Here is a 20,276-nt window from a genome sequence, read left to right as displayed (position 1 = left end):
GCCTCTGGTCTGGACATTCCTTTTTTAATGTTTATTTATTTTTGAGAGCGAGCACAAGCAGGGGAGGGGCAGAGAGGCGCGGAGAGAGAGAGAGAGAGAGAGAGAGAGAGAGAGAAAGATGCAGAATCTGAAGCAGGCTCCAGGCACTGAGCTGTCAGCACAGAGCCCAACACGGGACTCGAACCCACGAACTGTGAGATCATGACCTGAGCCGAACTCAGACATTTAACTGACTGAGCCACCGAGGAGCCCCTGGACATCTTAAACCTTGTAGGAGACAGATGTATCACGCTTCCCTCAGCTTCTCTACTTTTCCAACCACCCCAAGTGACCTTAAACGAGCAGTCCCCAGGCCTAGGCCGCCACACCAGGGGAGAGACCCTCCCAAGCCCCACCGCTTCTCGCACCCTGCCCCTACGCGCCCTCGCAGGAAACCGAGGGCTCTGAACCTTGTTCCTCAGGGAGCCGCAAAGCCAGAAGAAGGAGAGCCTGTATGTGGTGACAGGCCATGGAGAACACACAGAACACCCTTCTTCAGAGCCTCAGCAACGCAGAGGGAGCAGGACAGCTGGCCTTCCTTGGGCCGGGCCACGCAAAGGTGCAGGGTGTGCCTTGGGGCTGCTGACAGCCACCGAAGAGCTCCCCTTCCAGCCCAACTCCTGCCAAACGGCTGCCCCACTAAGACTCGCCCCCTCTAAACACGAATGGGCTTCCCAGGTGCTTGTGTTATGGTTCTCAACTCTGATGACAGGTTAGAGTCACCTAGAAAGCTGTTTTGGTTTTTATTTGAAAATGCCAGTGCCCAGCACTGCCTCTGCCAAGTCTGTTTTTTAAGTTTATTTACTTATTTTGAGAAAGAAAGCATGTGTCGGGGGGGGGGGGGGGGGGGGCAGAGAGCGAGGGAGAGAGAGGATCCCAAGCAGGCTCTGAGCTATCCACACAGTGCCCAATGGAGGGCTCCACGCAGGGCTCGATCCCACGAACCGTAAGATAATGACCTGAGCCGAAATCAAGAGTCTGATGCTCGACTGCTGAGCCACCCAGGTGCCCCCCTCCCAATTCTATTTTAACTGGACTGGAAGAGGATCCCCTTGCTCGGATTTTTAGAACTCCCTCAGGTGATTCTATGTGCTGCCGGCATTGCTACCACAGTCTAGGGGGTTTACATCAGCTCTGGAACCAGGGGTACCTAGGTATGAATCCCAGCCCTGCCCCTGGCTAGCCGTGTAGCCTTGAGCCAGTCACCTGACCCTCCGAGTTTGCTGGCTCCAGCCCAAGAGGCTGGGCTGCAGAACCAGGGGAAGATTAAATTAGGCAACAGTGTGAGGAGGGTGCCTGAGCCACTCTAAGGCCCAGATCTGCTCCTCACCAACGCAGTCCTTAGCTCATTTAGTACCTGTGGGCCTCAGGTCCCCACTGTGACACAGGAAGCATGGGTCCCACACTAGCATCCTGGGGCTCTGGGACTCTCATCTCCCACAAATGAAGCGAGACTCAGCATCACAGTCGGCCTCACCTCTCACGGGCCACAGGAATGCAGGTGAGCAGGGGTCACAGATCGGTCCACCTCCAGCTGCCGTTGCTAAATACTTTTTAGAAGCTAGAACACGGTACAAAATGTTCTCTATAAATTTTTCTCATCCACTCCTCCTGATGATTCCATAACGTAAGTACCATAGGTCAGGGTTTTGGGGTACAGAACCCGTAGCTCCAAGAGGTTAAACTGCTTGCTCGGGAGCACACAGCCAGCAAGCGCTGGGGCGAAAATCCGGACCTGGGCCTACCTGGTTCCAACATCCACGTGCTTAAAAGCTAGTTACACTGCAGCACCGCCTCTGAACACAGCAGATGGCTGGCCTTCTAATCAAGGGCTGAGATGTTAAAACACGCAGCCTTGCTCCACTCGGCAGTTGTGGGAAAGACAGGGGACAACGTAAGGGGAGGTGGGAGCAGCTGGGGAGCAGGGAACCACCTTGGGATTAAATATTTGCGGTTGATCTCTCACTACAGGTGACTCCAGGTGTGCCGTGGCACTAGGGTCAGTGTAGCGTTTCCAACCTTCCCGGTTTGCCTGAGACTAGGACTTCCCTGGGACCCAGGACTTTCCGTGGGAAAGCCAGGACAGTTAGTCACCCTAGTGGTAAGTGATGGGGATCCTGAAATGACAGTGGCTCTCAACCAGAAAAGGAGTCCTCTCTTAGGTCAAAGTCCAGATAGGAGCCTAAGGGCTGCAGTGGCAGACAGTGGTGATCAGAGACCTGGCTCTTTCTGTTTTGTCCCTCTGCCACCTCGGTGTATGGCTGTCACCTCCTGGTCCAATATGGCTGCTCCAGCTCCACGTATCACATCCACATTGCAGCCAGAAGGGAGAAAAGGACCGGTACACACCGCCTCCATTTACATCCCACTGGCCAGAACCTGGCCACACGGCCTCGTCTAGCTGTGGGGGAGCTGGATTCACAGTCCTTATTCAGGCCAGCCACATGCCAGGGGACAGGAGGCATTCTCTTACTGTTGTTTTCAATCTGCACTTTCCCTGTGGGAGGAGGGCGGGAATGCTGACACCAGGGGCACCACGTCAGGAGTCCCAGCTTGCGGGGGCCTCCACCTCCCAGGGCTCTCCCGAGCCACGTCACTCTCCACCTCCTAGGGACATGGGGAGGTCTCAGAGCATTTGGAGGTGATCCAACTGCAGGGCCTCAGGACTCCAGCTCAGCAGTTCCCAAAGCCAGCACTCCAAACTCTGGACAGTGCTTAACGACACCAAGTGAAACCCATTTCTTTACTGGGGGAAGTTTTTATCATGCCAATGCGTGTTGCTTTGACCCCAGAATGCCTTGGGTTTTTTTCTGGAAATATCTTGTGTGCAACATACTTTGCTGTCCTGACTGGGCCTGAGGGTCCCCCATCCCGTGCTGTTGGATCTTCCTCTCCCCTCCAACCTCTAAAGCCCCTACGCTGATGATCAAGAGAGACCACGGCAGTCCCTCCTCCCTATCCCCTGTTCCTGCTGCCCCTAACCACCTTCCTGCAGGTTCTCAAATCCCGCGTGGACCTGAGGTCCTACTCTCCCTGCCCCGCTCCTAGATCCAGGGTCAGAGCCACATGGTCAAAGAGAAGACAGAGACCATCCCCCAGGGCACCATCTCGGCCTACAGGGAGCTTCAGCTAGTAATCAAAGAGAACTGCTGGGGTAAGTGGAGGCTGGAGGTCAGGAGCAGAGACACGAGTCTCCCTCTGGGAGAGCAGGCAGAGGGGCAGGAGGGAGAGGGAGACCATTTCCCAGGAGCCTGAACACTCAGCCAGCCAGGTCCACACTCTGGCAGCTGCTACAAGGATGCGACGTGCAGAGAGAGGCAGCCCTGAGGTCAGCTGTCAAGGAGGGCTTACTACCCAGACCGTGTCCCACTCGGCCCCGGGGTTTGGGGACAAGGGGGGAGCTGCACTTGATGGGAGGAAGGTTTGTGTCATCTAATTAGCACAAAGAATCTTGCAGACTGGTGGTCCTGCCCATCCCTGGCCCAGGGGTGACTGGTGGGAGGAGGGAGTTTTGTTCTCCCATCAGTGCTGCAGCCCAGAGAGGGGCTGGGGACTGAGCCCAGGGCAGGACAGCTCGGGTGCTCGGATCTGGCCTGCTGAATCTGAGGGTTGGCTTTAGCTGGGGGAGGAAGATTTGGCCACCCGCACCCTCTTGAAAAAAGCATGAGCTTAAGAGTCCAGTGCACTGAGGTTTGAACGATGGCTTTGCTGTCTGCCATCTGCATGGCCCTGGAGACGTTACGAAACATCTCCAGCTTCAGCATCCTCGTCTACAAAGAGGCTCAGGCTGCTACCCACAGAGTACTGTGAGGCCACAGGAGGAAAGCTGTGCGGTCCCTGGCTCTATGGCCAGTACACCGTAGGACCCCATAACTGCTGTCTGTCTTCCTCTCGGGCACCTTCTCTTTTGCCCTACCCGTGCTCCCACACAGCCCTTCTGTACCTGCCTGAAGGAAAGCTCGGTCGGAGCTTTCCTGTGTGTGGAGGTGAGTAGCCCTGCCCGGGGCCTGGAACCCAAGCAGAAGTCATCCCTTCCCACAGACAATGCCCTGACACCGCTCTTGGGAGTCCCTTCCCCACCACCATGTACTCACCCCATGTCACTCGGGGCAGGGAGGGCCATCTTCTAGGGCCCATGAAGCATGGGCCCTGAGCAGGGGTGAGTGGGAGGGGAGTGAGGGGAAGAAGAGTGAGGTAGGGGAAATAGGGAAATAAGGACAGGACCCATGACTGCCACCCCATAGGTGGTGGGTACTCAGTAAATGCTGGAGGGGAGGGAAGAGGGGAGGAGAGGAAGAAATGAGAAGGAGGCAGATGAAAGAATGCAGTGCTCTGCATGAGGCGGAAGCTTTATCAGGATGGGACTGTGACACCAGGACCTCCTGGTTAGGCTGAAGGGTCTAGTCCGGCTGGCCCTGGGCAGGGAGCCTGGGCACAGGAGCCAGTGCGGGCCTATAGTCTCTCTCCACAGGCCCTGGGTGAGGAGCCCAATTTCCAGGGCCCGTGAAGGCAGGTGGGTGCCCAGCTGCAGGACCCGGCCACGCTGCCTCCAGAGCTGCGGCACCTGCTGTGAGGTGCCCTCCCAGAGCTGCTCACAGCCCCCCAGGCCCTGCAGGAGCTCAAGGACATGGTAAGGGGCCCATAGGCCAGACCAGGGCTTGGGAACTAGGATCCAGGAAAGAGGGGAGGCACAGGGGAACGAGAAGCAGGAGTGGGACACGCTCTGGGTCTCAGCAGCACCTAACTATGGATGGCATGGTGAGGCTGGCCCTGTGGTGACCAGGCACAGCCCTGTGCCCGCTATTGTGTCAGACACTCCCTGAACATTTGCTCACTAAAACCCAAAGGAGGGACCTGGTTGAGCACTGCTGGCATCAGAACCCAGGCTCATTCCATCCTCACTGGCGTCAGAGGGGACACAGTGCCAGCAGATGGGGAACAGGAGCCTGGGTGGTGGGAATGCGGGGTCAGGAGGCAGAGAGGGAGACGTGCAGCCTGTCTCTCCCTGCTCCCCCTTGCCCCTGCCCTACAGCTGGAACAGGCGCTGGACACTGGGGTGCTGGGACAGCTCGGTGGCCCTGGGGGCTTCATCCTAAGTACTCTCTGGAACCCCTCAGGCAGACTGTTGGCCTTGAAAGGCAGGGCCATCCTCTGCATTCTTGGAGCGCTCCTGGCTAAGAGGGATATACAAGGGGCTGGGGTGGGAGAAGAGTCCAGAGGGAAGGCCTCCCAAGGCCCCTGCCCAGCAGCCCTTGTGTTCCCTGTCCACACTCTCCAAGCGGGCCTTCTGCTGCTCACCCTTGCTCTAGACGGTCCCAGGCCATTCCCACTTGCGTCTGATTCTGTGTCCAAGCCCTGCCAAAAGTCAGCATGGAAAAGCACAGCCCCCATTTCCTGATTTTGCTTGTGCATTAAGTGAGGGTAAGTGGCACTCACCTCGCAGGACACTCCAGCCCTTCCTTCAGCAATGATTTACTGAGCACCCAGTGTGTGTCAACAAGGCACTAGGAAATCTCCACTCTCCTCTTTCAGTCTGTAACAGAGACAGACATCACACCAATACAGACAGGGAATTACCAACGGCATGAGAGTGTCTAGCAGAGGCCCTGCTCCAACCCAGAACGGAGGCAAGGCTCACGGGAGGAGCCAGGAACAGGATCCCCACGCTGGTGGCCAGTGGTGTTGACAGAAGTACTGGGGCAGGCAGGACAAGGGGATTGAAGACTGGAACGGGCTATTCAATTGTCACCTTGGGAAGTTGGGATCTTCGCTTCCCAGAATTCCCTTCCCTGTATAGCTGTGGGTGAGAATCCTCCAAAAGAGGAACCAGCATGAGATTTGGGGGATGGTAGTGCAGCGGCAGCCATTCATCTCTGAAGGCTGCAAGATGGACAGGTGCCGAAGTGCCCAGCAGATTCCCAGTGCTTCCTCCCAACTGCCAGTGCTGCTGACCAGCACGGCCTTGGCCCTGTCACCACACACAGAGAGGCCTCAGACCCCACAGGCCTCCATCAGCTCTCCCTTGATAGTCCCCTTACCACTGGCCTTCACAGCTCTCCACCTTGCTTCCTCCACTCCAACCACAGAACTCTCTGTGCTGGTGTTACTTGAACAATTCAGACCAGCTTCTGCCTCAGGACCTTTGCACTGCACATTCCCTCTGCCTGCTATACTCCTCCCCCAAGATATTCATGAGGCTAATTGAGTTTATTGTTTATCATTGGTCTCCCCCTGCCAGAAATGTAAGTGCCACAAAAGCAAGAGTTATTGCCTGTATTGCCCATAGGCTTGGATCTACCCAACACATGTCTACACATCATAGGTGCCCAACATCCATTAGTTCCCTCCCCCTGCATGGATGCCCCATGGGCCTAGAAGGATGCTGTTTCCCAAGATTGGGCTTCATGTTTGGAAAAGGCCAACCTGGGTTCTTGTCCTAGTTCCTTCCCGGACAGGATGAGGAACCACCATTATCCTGGCTAGTAACCACCTCACAAAGCCCTGTGTAAGGTGAAGCCCGCTGTATACCCTTCACGGATCGTGTTTTAGGGAAACTGAGGGGGTGGAAGGGGTGGCAACTTACTCAAGACCACTCAGCACTTCCAGGGAAGGCTCAGTTCCCACTTCTTGAACCTTCTAGGGAAGGATGGCCCCGGAGCTACCTAGTGGGACTTCTCTCCACTTTAGGGTTCCAGCATCCCAGCCTTTCCTGGGCTTCCAGGGCCCACGAGGAGAGACACAGCATGACTCTGACGCTCGGTGGCCCTCAACTATCTCTCAACAGTGCTGAGTGACACCCAACATTGCCTGCTGGCCCAGTCCCTGGGCAGAGGGATGGCACCCCAGCAAATGAAGCTGGTGAGAGCCTCCAGGATGCTTTATCAGCCCTCACTCACAGAAGGAGCACTCCCTGGCTCTTACTTCTCAGCACCCAGGCCTGTGCAGCCTCTGCTGGGTGGGCCGCATTCAGTCATGCACGGGTTTATTCATGGATTATGTTGAGCCCACCCCTGTGCCACCAGGCCCAATGCTGGGGCTGAGAATACAAAGGTGAGAGGTTCGACCCCTTGCAGTTGGGTTAAGGGACTGTGCAAACCAGCAACAAGAGACAGTGCCTGCTTCCGCTCAAACAGGTGGCTATGGCAACACCAACCACAGGGCTCGGGGGCATTTCTCAGGCAGTTCATGACTGCATGGATGAAAAGCCAGGGGAGCAGTATCCGGGCAGAACAGCACCGGCAGTGGCTGGGAGCCACCGGGCAGTGTTGGAAACCGATGACTCCAGCCAGGGCAGGAAAGGCGGTGTTGGGGGTACACTACCTGGGTCCCCAATTTTGCCAAACCTCAGCTACGGTGGGGGATGCGGGAGCACTGGCCCCAGGCTCCCACCCTCAGGGTGGGTTCCGCTGATGCGGGACCCGGGAGACCTGTCTGTCCATTCCGGATGCTTCCTTGCAGGTGGTGTGCATCTTAGAGCCCAACTTTAATCCGATGGAGGAAACAACCTCCTCCCTCCCACCGGAAGTCCTCTCATCCGTGCAGAATGCAGCCCTCTCCCTGAGCCTGGTGGAGAGCTGTGGACTGGAGATGCAGGGGCCCAGCCACTAACTCATGTGGGAGCCTGACCTGGTGCCACACCGGTCTCTACGGCTCCCTCGCAGGGCTGCAGATGCCGGCCGACCCCGCCGTGTAGGCCAATGCCTGAGAAGGGTGCCACGGCCTCCCCCAGGACCCCTTTCACCCCTTTCAGGACTGGTCTGCGGACATTAGTCACCCAGACCCGGGGGCGCAGGGACGCCGGTTAGTTTAGGGTCTCACCTTGGGCTGGGCCTGGGCCCTATCCACGAGCCCACCCTGAGAGGCAGAAGCTGGATCCAGAACAGCCCGTCTCCATCCACGCCCCCACCTCGGACAGCTGTGTAGCTCTGGGCAAGTTACTCCCCTCCTTGTGCCTCCTCCTCCAACATCAGCCCCTCCGAAACGTGGAGAAGAATCCCCAGCTCTGGACCCTAGCGAAGACTTAAAAGTTGTACATAAGAGTGCTCACAACGGGGCTTGGCTGTCGGCTATTACCGCGTGAGGCGGCTACTGGTAACAATCATCTCGCTGTTCTGGAGGAAGCTGCCGGACCCTTCCCCAGCTGAACGAAGGGCTCGGCAATCTCTCCCGAACGCGCGCGGCCCGCCGCTGTCCTCCCGCCTGCTTTCCCCTCCTGCAGGAGGGAGATGGGAGCACGTCCCACTCCGGGCCTGCGCACTGCGGCGGAAGTCGGCCGCGGAACCGGACGCTGGGCCCCTTCCCGTAACCTTGCGTCTGGCTGTGGGAAGCTGCGGGGCCACTGCCAGCATCGCCGCAGAGCAGCAGCCCGACCCGTTTCACAGCAGGAAGTATCTCTGGTAAAACTCTCATTAGCCAACATGGCGGAGGCGTGTGTGCGCTGTGAAGGAGGGCGCATGCGTGTGCGTGCACGTGTGTGGGTCCGTGCGTGTGCGTGCAGGGCGCGCGCAGGACGTGGGTAAGGCGCCGGGCAAGAACCTGAGCACGTGTGTCAGCTGCAGGTCTTCGAGCCCCGGCTCCGTTTTCTTTACCTTAGCGGAGCTTCCCAAGCCAGAAACAAACCCCGTGCCGGGTGCCCTGGTTTTGCCCAGTCCGGGCAGTCACTGTATATGTTCATTTCCACTGATAAAACTTACCTAACAATCAAAACAATGGCCCTTGTAAAAATAAAAGAAACAAAATCTCAGAAACGTAATGAAGAACCTTTCGACCTCCAGAACTCCACTCCCCAGAGATTAGCAGTATTGACCTTTTGGTATTTATCCCTTCAGTATTTTCCCCATGCATTCATACAAATTATCTTGCAGGCCAATGTGATAAATTATTTTTGTAAAGTTGCTTTTTTAAAAAATGCCATTACAGGGGCGCCTGGGGGTCTCAGTCGGTTAAGCATCGGACTTTGGCTCAGGTGATGATCTCGCTTGGTGGGTTCGAGTCTGGAGTCGGGCTCTCTACTGTCAGCGCAGAGCCCACTTCGGATCCCCGGTCTCCCTCTCTGCCTCTTCCCCACTTGATCGCTCTCTCTCTCAAAAATATATAAAGTGTTAAAAAATGCATTACATTGTGTGCATGTCGTTAGACATTCTCTGTACAATAAGAAGGGAGGTTTTCAGCAAGGGGATCTTTGCAGACCTTGCACCAACCCCTGGAGTTCGTTCCAGAAGCAACCTTCTGCCAGTTTGTGTATCTTCTATCTTCTCAGACCTGAGAGCTGGTGTGGCTCCTCCTGTGGAGAGAGCGAGGAGGCCAGCACTGCCCCATTCTCTGCTGCCTGAGTCCACTGGTCCATCAAAACAGCCACGCCTCTCTTTTTGCATACTGCTTTTAGGGGCAGAGCCCCCCAGTTTTAATCAAGGAGTTAAACAGTGGCAAGTACTTTAAAAGGGATTCATCGTCTACTCACATGTCTTAAGGGACGTTAAATGAATCCATACACATGGTCTACATTATCTGCTTCCCTTTCCCATGTCCTCACCTCCTGCAGCTGCCCCAGCACCTCTAACCACCCCTGCACTGACTTCTCCTTACTCCGGCCATCTGCCTTCCATCTCCCTCTTCCTCCTCATGCATCCTCCTCCTCTCGGAGCCTCATTATACACATTGGCCTGTTTTCTCTCCTAGCAAGAATCCCTCCTTTTGCAGAGGAGGGAATGGACATCCAGTGGCAATTAACAGATTCTCTTTTGTGGGCTGGCCGACATAATATAAATGTTCCATATGCGTATTTTTAAAAATTTATTTTATTTTTTAAAATTTACATCCAAATTAGTTAGCATATATGCAATAGGAGTAGATTCCTTAGTGTCCCTTACCCATTTAGCCCATTCCCCCCTCCCACAACCCCTCCTGTAACCCTCAGTTTGTTCTCCATATTTATGAGTCTCTTCTCTTTTGTCCCCCTCCCTGTGTTTATATTATTTTTGTTTCCCTTCCTTCATGTTCATCTGTTTTGTCTCTTAAAGTCCTCATATGAGTGAAGTCATATGATTTTTGTCTTTCTCTAATTTCACAGCATAATATCCTCCAGTTCCATCCACGTAGTTGCAAATGGCAAGATTTCATTCTTTTTGATTGCCGAGTAATACTCCATTGTATATATATACCACATCTTGTTTATCCATTCATCCATCGATGAACATTTGGGCTCTTTCCATACTTTGGCTATTGTTGATAGTGCTGCTATAAACATGGGGGTGCATGTGCCCCTTTGGAACAGCACACCCATACCCCGTGGATAAATGCCTAGTAGTGCAATTGCTGGGTCATAGGGTAGTTCTATTTTTAGTTTTTTGAGGAACCTCCATATTGTTTTCCAGAGTGGCTGCACCAGCTTGCATTTCATAACGCATATATTTTTAAACACAATTTTCTTGAAAAGTAAATTTTGCCTGAATTTAGAAGTGATTGTAATTTGAATCAACAATGTACCAATTAAAATCAAACTAGTTCTAGAAAGTGAGGTTCTATCATCATCATCTAGATGAAGAAAAATAATGTAACACACAGCAAGGGCTCTGAAACCAATAGATTTGGACTGACGTTGGGTCTATCAGGAGCATGACCTTAGGCAAGTTTCTTACCCTCTCTGAACTTGTTTCCTCTCCTGTAAAGCAGGGGTAAAAATATCTCCATGTTGGAGAACATCATCAAAAAGATGTGACCACCAATTGATCTGTGAGCGGTACCCAGGCACTCCAAGGCTCCTCACCCCAAGCCCTGTCCTTGGAATGTGGGTTCTGCTTGACTTTCCTGCTCCCAGAGACTGCTCCAAGGACACACAGACTTCAGATGGTGATGTGATGTTGAAAACACCTACGTGCTGTGTATGTGAAAGAGCACAGTTAGGGCCTCTTTATAAACTTTCAAGATTTGGAGGGCAGGTACAGGAATCCATTTGACTTGCTGTTGCCAAAGACACACCTCGTATGTAAATTCCCTTTGCTGGTATTAAAACTTGTCACCTACTTGGGGTGCCCAGGTGGCTCAGTCGGTTAAGGATTCCACTCTTGGTTTCGGGTCAGGTCATGATCTCATGGTTCGTGGGATCCAGCCCTGCATCGGGCTCTGCACTGACAATGAGGAGCCTGCTTGGGATTCTCTGTCTCCCTCTCTCTTTGCCCCTCCCCCACCTGTGCGCACATGCGTGCTCTCTCTCTCTCTCAAAATAAATAAACATTAAAAAATAAAAATTAAAAAAAATAAAACTGCCACATACCAGCCTGGAGTGGTCTGCCTCTTTCTCAGGTCTCTCCCTGCCCTCTGATTACAGGGGCCAGTTTCAGATCACACCCAGGAAGCTCAAGCTCCCAGGAGGGTTGGGAACCGTTACTCCATGTGCTTGTACCCCTTTAATAGCATGCCCACATACAGTGGCTCCAGATCATTTTCCTCCCTTTGTAGGACCCTCTAGAGATCCCATCCTAACAGTGCTCACAGGAGGGCCCTTGTCTGAAATCCTCTTTCAAGCAGCTAAATCAGAGTCTCTGGAGCTGTTAGCTTGTGGCCAGCAGAGGAGGTAGGAGGGGTGAGCTGCCTTGTAGCCATGGGGACTGAAAGAAAGGACTCTCTGGCAGGGTGCCTCATCTGCCTTTGGCCATCCCTGTGCAGCTCTCCCCTTTCTTGGGACTTCCCCAAAGCACACAGGACACAGTCTGGAAGCCAGTGTTGCCTTAGTAGCTTTTCTAGGTATGAGGTGGAAGCTTAGAAATAGGGAAAATGGGTCATAAAGCCATTGACAGGCAGAAGAGGGACCAGAACCCATACATGGGTGTCTTTCCCCTACCCAAACCATTTTGATGTCCACCCCCCATGCTCCTCCCACCTCCCAGCCTCTCACTGACAAATGCTTCTGGAGAAATACTCCCCCACTGGGCCAATGGGGGCTGGAATCTCAGGGCAGAAGCCCTCAACTAGTGAAAGATACTAGTGTGTACTGAGCTAATCTCCCTGCTCCTGTAAAATATGTTCCACTCACTTCCTTCCCATTTCCTTCTCACCCCATCCCTCCTTTCCAGGGGTTCAGGCCCCAAACTAGGATCATTCTTGACTCCAATCTGCTGGGGATGCCTGTAGCTCTCCCTCAAATTACCAAATCTGGTTCCTTCTCACCACATGGCTTTCCCTCCTGGCCTGTTTCACTCTGCCCAGCCCCTGGTTCTGGTCTCGCTGGGACCACCTCCCAAAATTAACTACTGATAGCACACAGCCCCTGCTCATGCTCTGCTTCCCATGGAAACCCCAGGCTACAAGAGCATGTTCAATGGTAAGTGCAGTGGAGACAAAAGTAGAGTAAGGGTAGCGAGGAGGGTCTGGGAGTTTGTCATTTTGAACAGCAGGGGTCAAGGTAGGCCTCACTGGAGGGTTACATCTACACAGAGGGCATGGCCTACCCATAATCCCGATCGGGGGACCTGCCACCTCAAAGGACTTGGGACAGTGGAGTGACCCCCACTGCGTTCAAGGAACAGTAAGATTAGCATGGCCAGGGCTGATGCAGAGTGAAGGAGACACAATACTTGCACACGTGCATGATGTGTGTACAAGGCTTATCCTCACACCGTTGTTTACAACAGTTTGAAGACAGAATCCATCAGACAAGGGCATGGTTAAGTAAATTATGGTCCATCACTACAATGGAATACTACCCAGCATTAAAAAAGAAGACACTTTTTATTTAATAATATGCAAATAAAGCCAAGTGTGGAATAGCGTATGTAAGAAGTGGGCATTTGGGGGCACCTGGGTGGCTCAGTCGGTTAAGCGTCCAACTTCGGCTCGGGTCATGATCTCGTGATCGTAGGGCTCATGAGTTCATGAGCGTAGGGCTCTGTGCTGACAGCTCAGAGCCTGGAGCCTGCTTCGGACTATGTGTCTCCCTCTCTCTCTCTGCCCTTCCCCTGCTCACCCTCTCTCTCAAAATAAACAAACATTAAAAAATTTGAAAAAAAAAAAAGTTACATTTGAGTAAAGAGATGGCAGAATAAATATGAATGACATAAAATCTGAACCCAAGTCTATCTCACATACAAAAGCCATGCTATTTCTCCTACAACCACACATTGTTTAGGAATTTCTTCAAAAACATTCTTGAAAGCTTCCGGTGTTTTGTGTCAGCACACTATTCAGACCACATAGTGGGGAATATACACCAACATTTGCTTTTGCTGTGGCTTCTTTTGGCTGAATGCCCTCTCTAAACACCTAGAACGTGCTGCCCTCCTCCACCAAAGACCCACCAGCATCCATTATTACAGGGCTAGGACACAGTCCAAGTGGGCTCTGGGGAGGTGGGGGGGGGTGGGGTTCTTAGTATTTCCGGACATAAAGATGAGCTTGTGAACACACCGACTGGAACAATCTATCAGCACGCTACACCTCGATGTTTAAAATAATTGTGTTGCTAATTTTCATTTCACACAGGCAGTTCATTGCGTGTCCGTTTAGAAAACCAGCACCACCACTGGTAGTGTTCATTAGTTATAGGATCTTTAAAGGGTTCATAAAAATTGTGCAGCTTTGCGCAGCACCCTCATCAACTGAGGGAGGCACAGTTGGTACCATTGACTACTCTAGAATCAATGGGCAACAGGACACCCGGAATAGGCTGTGTTGCTGTTTCTAACACAGTTGAATGTCATGATAGTCATAATAAAATGGACAGTGAGCACTTCGGGTATCTATAGGACACTGCAGGCATTATCTAATATGATCCTCAGGGGTCACTGGAAAGGGTAGGTATCTCGCATATTACCCGTTTTGTAAATGGGGACATGGACTCACCCAAAGTCACACTGATTTAAACTCAAGTCTGCCAACTCCGAAGTCTGTGCTGTGACGGTTCACATTCCTATCGCCTTCTGCAGGCGGTATATACAGACACGTATATACGACGTGGCATCACACGTTAGAGATTTTGCCTCAATTCTCTCATTTTACTGAGGAGGCAGAGTTCCAAAGCGACGTGGCTCGGCTTTCCTCTTAATGCCCAGATCTTTCTAGTCCATCTTTTGTGATCACACTGTACTCTACGGACCTTAAAATATGCTCCGTAAGGGATTATAAGGATTTATGGAATGGAAGGTAGTGCACTCTCAAATGGAACCAGAATGGCAATTTAACTCAAAAGACCTAGATTTGAGCACAAATGCTAATTATCTTTATGACAAGTCTAAAATATTTGAAGCAACCATACAATAGTCCAGAGTGCTTTTTAACCCAAATCTGTAAGGAGGAAAATAGCCGACTGAAATATTCTGCTCATCCATATTGAGGGATGCAGAAATGGGGCAGTGGATGTACCAGATACTTTACATCATGAAGGAAGAGGTACAGATACTGTTTTAGAGGTAACGGGGGGTGGGGGCGGTGGGCAGGTCAAAGGAAGCTGGCTTCGAGAGAGATTTAAGACTTACCTACTCAGAGCAGGGTCACTCCCCGCCTCCGGCACGCAGGGCAGACCCTAATTCATCCCGGCCGTCTTTCTCGAGGAGCGCATGGCCAGTCCCATAATCCTCCATTGTAGAACAGACATCACAAATTAAGAGATCAGACTTGGTAGGTGGGAAGTTGCCGGTTTGTTCCCTTTGACCATCTGAATGGCAAATATCAGACCTGGAATTAAATCCACGGCAGCAGAGATGCCTCCTTTCATCACACTGTAGCCCTCCACTTCTCTGACACCAGGTTCTCCAACAAACCTGCTCTTGTAACTAGTGCAGGGGTTGGCAAACTCCTTCTGTAAGGGGCCAGGTAGTAAATATTTCCGCCTCTGAGGGCCATATGGCTCTGTCACAAGAATTCCATTCTACTGTTGTGGTGCAAAAGGAGCCAAAAACAATACGTAAACAAATGAGCCAGGCTGTGTTCCAACACGATTTTATTTATGGACACTGGAGTTTGAATTTCATATACTTCACACGTGCTATGAAATATCCTTTTGGTTTTTCTCAACCTTTTAAAAATGTAAAAACTACTTTCAGTTCATAGGCTGTACAAAAATCGGTGGTGGGTGAATGGGCCCACAGACCAGTTTGCTGGTCTCTGTCTAGAGTTAGGGGTTTTCTACTTACTCTCCGGTACGCAGAGCGTGAAGAAGTGTGGGGGCTGGAAGAGCCACAGCAGTGTCACTTTGTCCACTCCAGGTGCGTCACGACTTATTTGTATGCATTCACTCCATTCGGGCGTTCACTGGGCCTCTACTCAAATCTGGGGCCTGTGCGAGATCCTGGGGACACTGAGGGAAAAATCAGACGTGGCTCTCCTCGTGGGTTCTCTCAGAGTCAGAAAAGGTACCCACAAGCGGTCAAGTATCGGAGGTGCTTGACGAGATGCCCGTGGTAGATTCCCAGGGCTGCCACAGCGAAGTGCTACCAACCAGGTGCTTTGAAACAACAGAAGTGTGTTCGTTCTCTCACAGTCCCGGAGACCGGGAGTCTGAAATGAGGGCTGGTTCCCTCTGGAGACGCCCGTCTTCTGGAGGGAGGATTGGTCCCAGGACTCCCAGCTTCTGGCAAATGCCAGCAATTCTTGGTTCCCTGGCTTGCAGATGTGCTGCTCCAATCTGCCTCCGTTTTCACATGGCCTTATGCTGTGTCTGCTTCCCCTTCTTTTCTCTAACAAGGATTTGTCATTCGATTCAGGGCCTACTCGAATTCAGGATGGTCTCCTCTCCAGGTCCTTAAATTAATTCTATCTGCAAACACCCTTTTACCAAATAAGGTTGTATTTTCAGGTTCTGGGTCGACGTTATCTTTTAGGTGAGCCACTATTTAACCCATTTCAATAGTCGTAGAAGACTGAGATTAAGGTTATCCTGAAGGCTTCATGAAGAAGGTCCCACAAGCTGCTGCTCATCAAATGGAGGTGAGGGGAGGGAGGGAGCGGCAGGGTCGGGGACCAGCCAGAGTTAGGGAGGTGTGACACCACATACAACTTCTCTAAACTGCAAGCGGCTGAGCCTGGCCAAAGAGCCTGGCCGGGAGAGGGTGAGACGAAGGCCAGGAAGGTCAGCAGGGATGCCACCATGGCGCCGTGGGCATCATGATCTGGCACCATTAAGCCAGAAGGATTTGACGGAAGCCTCTGGCATTCTCTTCCACACTTAACCACTTCAGGTGCACCAGAGCTGGACTAGACAACCTTTAAACTGCTTCTCCCAATCAGCACATTTAGATGCCATGATTATGGCTTTATGATCTTAAAATAACAAAAGCCCTTGTTTTCTACCACCAGTGAGTCAAGTTCCTCTTACCACTCACTCCCTGTCCTCCCAGTGTTGAGGGCCGTTCTTCCTTCCGCCCTCTTTGCTTCCCGTGGCTTCCCTCTCACTGCTGGGAACTGTGAATCGAGCAAATGTAGTTTTCCTTCTATTACTACCACCCATACAAGAGTAAACCAAGAATAAAAGGCAAGCTAATGACCAGATCACTGATCTTCCTGCACTTGGCAAAATTTTAGAAGCAATGAAAACTACACACGTAGACAATAATGAAGAAGAAGACTATTAAAAACACCCAGCTCTCCCCTAAAAGAAGGGGAAATCACGTGTGTATGCATTCCATTAAAATACGCACGGGGAAGGCTTCGGAAGCCTAAAAACAAAATACCAGTAAACCAAGCCACACTTAGAAAAATGAAAGCTGATTTTTATTTTATCATCAACAGCCATTCTTTAAACATGAACATGCATACGTAATATTCTACGCACACATCACAGTTTTTAACGTTAGTTAATAAAGGTTAAACACACAACATACATCCTTACAAAAAAAGTCAAAATGCAAACTTAAAACTTTAAACAAAAGTCTTACTAATTTAAAAAAAGTTTGTGTTGGGTACCATTTGTACAACACAGTTAATTTAAACATTTTCATTTTGGCTGCACATGAAAAAAGCGGCAGTAGAAAATAAAGTCGTTGACGGTTTTTAAATAGCAGAATAGGCAGTTTTGCCATGCAGGAGAAGCAATATTAAATATTAGTTTTCAAAAAAAATCCACATTTAAAAATATTTAGTTCAAGTCACAGAATTTTTCTCAGTAGAGACCCCAATGCAATGCGGAATTAGCTGCCTTAGATGGCCCATTCGAAAGGACAGTGTCCCTTCAGAGTAGAACTTTACTGGTTTTGGCACAGAAAAGAAGTCTTGAGAACGAGAACATGATTAAAAAAGAGGGAAGAGGAACAGAGGAAAGAAATAAAAAGCAGGAGTACATGAGATAGTAATTGCAATCACTAAAAACTGTGCATTCTCAGCCACTGCAGAATACTGTCTTCTGTCCACAGCAGGCGCCCGCCCAGGGCTGCTATTGCAGCATGGATCTGATTTGCTTGGAGGTAGTCTCATCGTTCAAATGTTTTGTTGTGTACCTGGAAGTATAAGAACAGCTATTTTAGGGAATTTTGAAAACCATGATCTACCGCGGGTTCCATCATTATCACAAGCTGGGCAAGTAGGCGAAACTCTCCTCACAGCATCGTGCCTTTTCTCTCCAGCTCCGGCTGCGTTCAGGCTCTGCCCTGCTTACCCTAACCACCTACTGCACAACATATCCAATAGCTCTTTACTTAAGGTAGAACTACCTTACTGAAGCGATCCAGTTAACTTCTAAGGTAAACAATGAGCTGCGCCCTCTCACAGGGAAACAGCTGTCACTCCATCTCAGGGACTGGCAAGTACAACCTGCAGCCCAACCTAGCCCACCGCCTGTTTCTGTACGGCTTGTGAGCTAAGTACATTTTTACACTTTCATTTATTTTGTAAATGTTTGTTTATTTTTGAGATAGAGAGAGACAGAGCACAAGTGGGGATGGGGCAGACAGAGAGGGAGACACAGAATCCAAAGCAGGCTCCAGGCCCTGAGCTGCGAGCACAGAGCCCGATGCGGGGCTGGAACACACAAACTGTGAGATCATGACCTGAGCAAAAGTCAGAAGCTTACCCAACTGAGTCACCCAGGTGCCCCTGTTTTTACACTAAAAATGAACGGGGAAAGAAATCAAAAGAATAGTATTTCATGTTAACGTGGAAATTCTATGAAATTCAAATTTCAGTGTGTTTATAAAAAGTTTTAATGGAACACAGCCATATACAGATTCACTGAGGTATTCTCTATGGTCACCTTCTTGCCACAATGGCAGAGTTGAGTAGCTGTGACAAGAAACCACGTAACCCCAAATCCTAAAACATCTGTGTTTATTCTCTAGCCCTTTACAGAGAAAGGCCGGCCCCCACTCTAGTCTGTATCTAAGCTCAACTAACTACCACAGTTCCAACTGTCACATCCCATCCCAAAATGTCTCCATTCTTGACGTGCCTTATTGCCAGGTAGATGTGTTTTGCTATAAGCATGTAAACCACAAGGAAAGAATCATGAAGAGTGATTACTATTTTATGAGAAGAGTCCCCATAGGAGTCCTTTAATAGCCGAAATTCAGTAAATGAGCCTACTATGTACCTGGCACTGTTCCAGGATCTCACAACCTGGCAGAGAAGACAGACAGTGACACACTCACACAAGGGGCAAAGGAGGAAAGTACTAGATGGAGCCTCAGATGCCGGGAAAGCCCAGCTCATGAGGACACTGCAGGCCACAGTGAGGAGTTGGGAAGTCATTATAAGTGCAGTGAAAGCCAGTGGAGGACATCAAACAGGGTAGTGATGTGGGCCTTTATTTATGTTCTGGAAGGACTGCTCTGGCCATTGAGCAGAGGAACCAACAGAGGGACAGCAGAGGGACCAACCAAGGGCTTGCTCCAGGGGACTCAGTGAGAGATGAGCAAGGCCTGGACCACATGAGCAGCAATGGAAACAGGTGCTCAAGGCTTGAATATGGGACATATTTTGGAGACAATTCGGACAGAACTTAATGCTGGACCAGTTAATCTGGCCTGTGAAAATTTCACATATCGTCTTTCAGGAATATATAACTTTAAGCAAAGTACACACAGATGGCCTTTGTGTGTTCAAGAAACTTAAACCCAATTCTTGCTGGTTCTCAAGTCAATTGAAAAACTAAAGAAAGCATATGAACTCAAATCCTTGCAGAGGTAAAGACACAAATACTTATTAAGTACCTGATACATCCTCTACAATTTTACCTTCCAAAAAGAAGGCACTTCCAAATTGTTCACATACTACTGAAGAGACACCCGAGCACCTGGCATGGGACAGGTGCTCAACTAGTATTTGTGGAAGGCAGGCGAGAAAGCAAGCAGCCAGGCTGGGGGAAAAAATCCATGAAGGATTACTTACATTAAGTGGCAAGTGATGCAGCCAAGACTAAAGCTTTCTGTTTTCATTTCCAAGTGCAGGTAAAGCGTATGTAGCTACACATATCCTCCTGATGTCAGGAAGTAAAAACGTTCATCACCCCTGTCTTCGTTTCCGTTTTTCCCTTTCCTTCACAGGGCAGAGGGCCCCCAACTGGCACACCACCATCTCTGCTCAGAGCAGCGTACGTATCGCTACTCAGCAGCGTTGTGACACCGGGAGCGGGAGTGCTCTGGCTCCTTCTGCGGGATGAGACCGTGCACTTGTAACAGGTCTCATGTCCTTTCCGCCAAACGGGGCCAACTGGAGGGAGACCTGGCCCGTCACCACACTCTTACCAAGAAAAGGCCTTTACCACCTAACGTGTGCAAAAGTGTACGGACATATACGGGTTTATGTCACTTTGTGCATAACAACCAAGTTCCTTTCCAAGTGCGTATACTTTTCTACTGACGAGAAGCAACTATTATTGATCTTTACTGTGAAATTGAATAAAGACAGCAGTTATCTAGCATTAAACCTTAACTCCGAGCTCTGGCTCTCTCTCATGATCAAGGCACTTGGTTCCACTTCTCCACCGACTGAATGTAGACAGGACTTGCTGCTTTCTTGCAATCACATCCTGTAAGCTGGAGGCACTGTGTAATTTCTACAGAGAAGCACTCCAAATAAATAGCTTATTATATGGATGTGCAATTAAAACTTAAAAATTTTTGGTTATTAACTGCTGGCTGAGGAAAATGATGGAGTGAGCATTTCTAGTAAAGCAGCTACTCAGAAAGTAATTCCACAAAAGCGTTTTCCATTTTCTAAAGGTTTAATTAACAATGAACATTTACATAGCACTTTGGGGATTATAAGATGCTTTTTACATAGTATCTCCTTTGCTGTGAGTGGAGCATATTAAGGGC

General features: G+C 50.6%; 1 protein-coding gene across 14 annotated transcripts in view; it reads right to left on the bottom strand.

Annotated features, from left to right (window-relative positions):
• Positions 1-16,718: 16,718 nt before the first annotated feature.
• The window catches only part of CYRIB (CYFIP related Rac1 interactor B), a 104,066-nt gene continuing 100,508 nt past the window's right edge, over positions 16,719-20,276 (bottom strand). For all 14 annotated transcript variants that reach the window (XM_049633483.1, XM_049633478.1, XM_049633473.1 and 11 more), the window contains one exon: positions 16,719-17,462. In XM_049633483.1, coding sequence (XP_049489440.1) covers positions 17,399-17,462 — 64 coding nt within the window. In that variant the 3' untranslated portion in view covers positions 16,719-17,398. The remainder of the gene's footprint in view (positions 17,463-20,276) is intronic.

This window comes from Panthera uncia, chromosome F2 (genome assembly GCF_023721935.1).
Source record: "Panthera uncia isolate 11264 chromosome F2, Puncia_PCG_1.0, whole genome shotgun sequence".
NCBI classification, from domain to species: Eukaryota; Metazoa; Chordata; class Mammalia; order Carnivora; family Felidae; genus Panthera; species Panthera uncia.
Note: the sequence above shows the minus strand (reverse complement) of the source record. Positions and strands in the feature narration are given on the sequence as shown.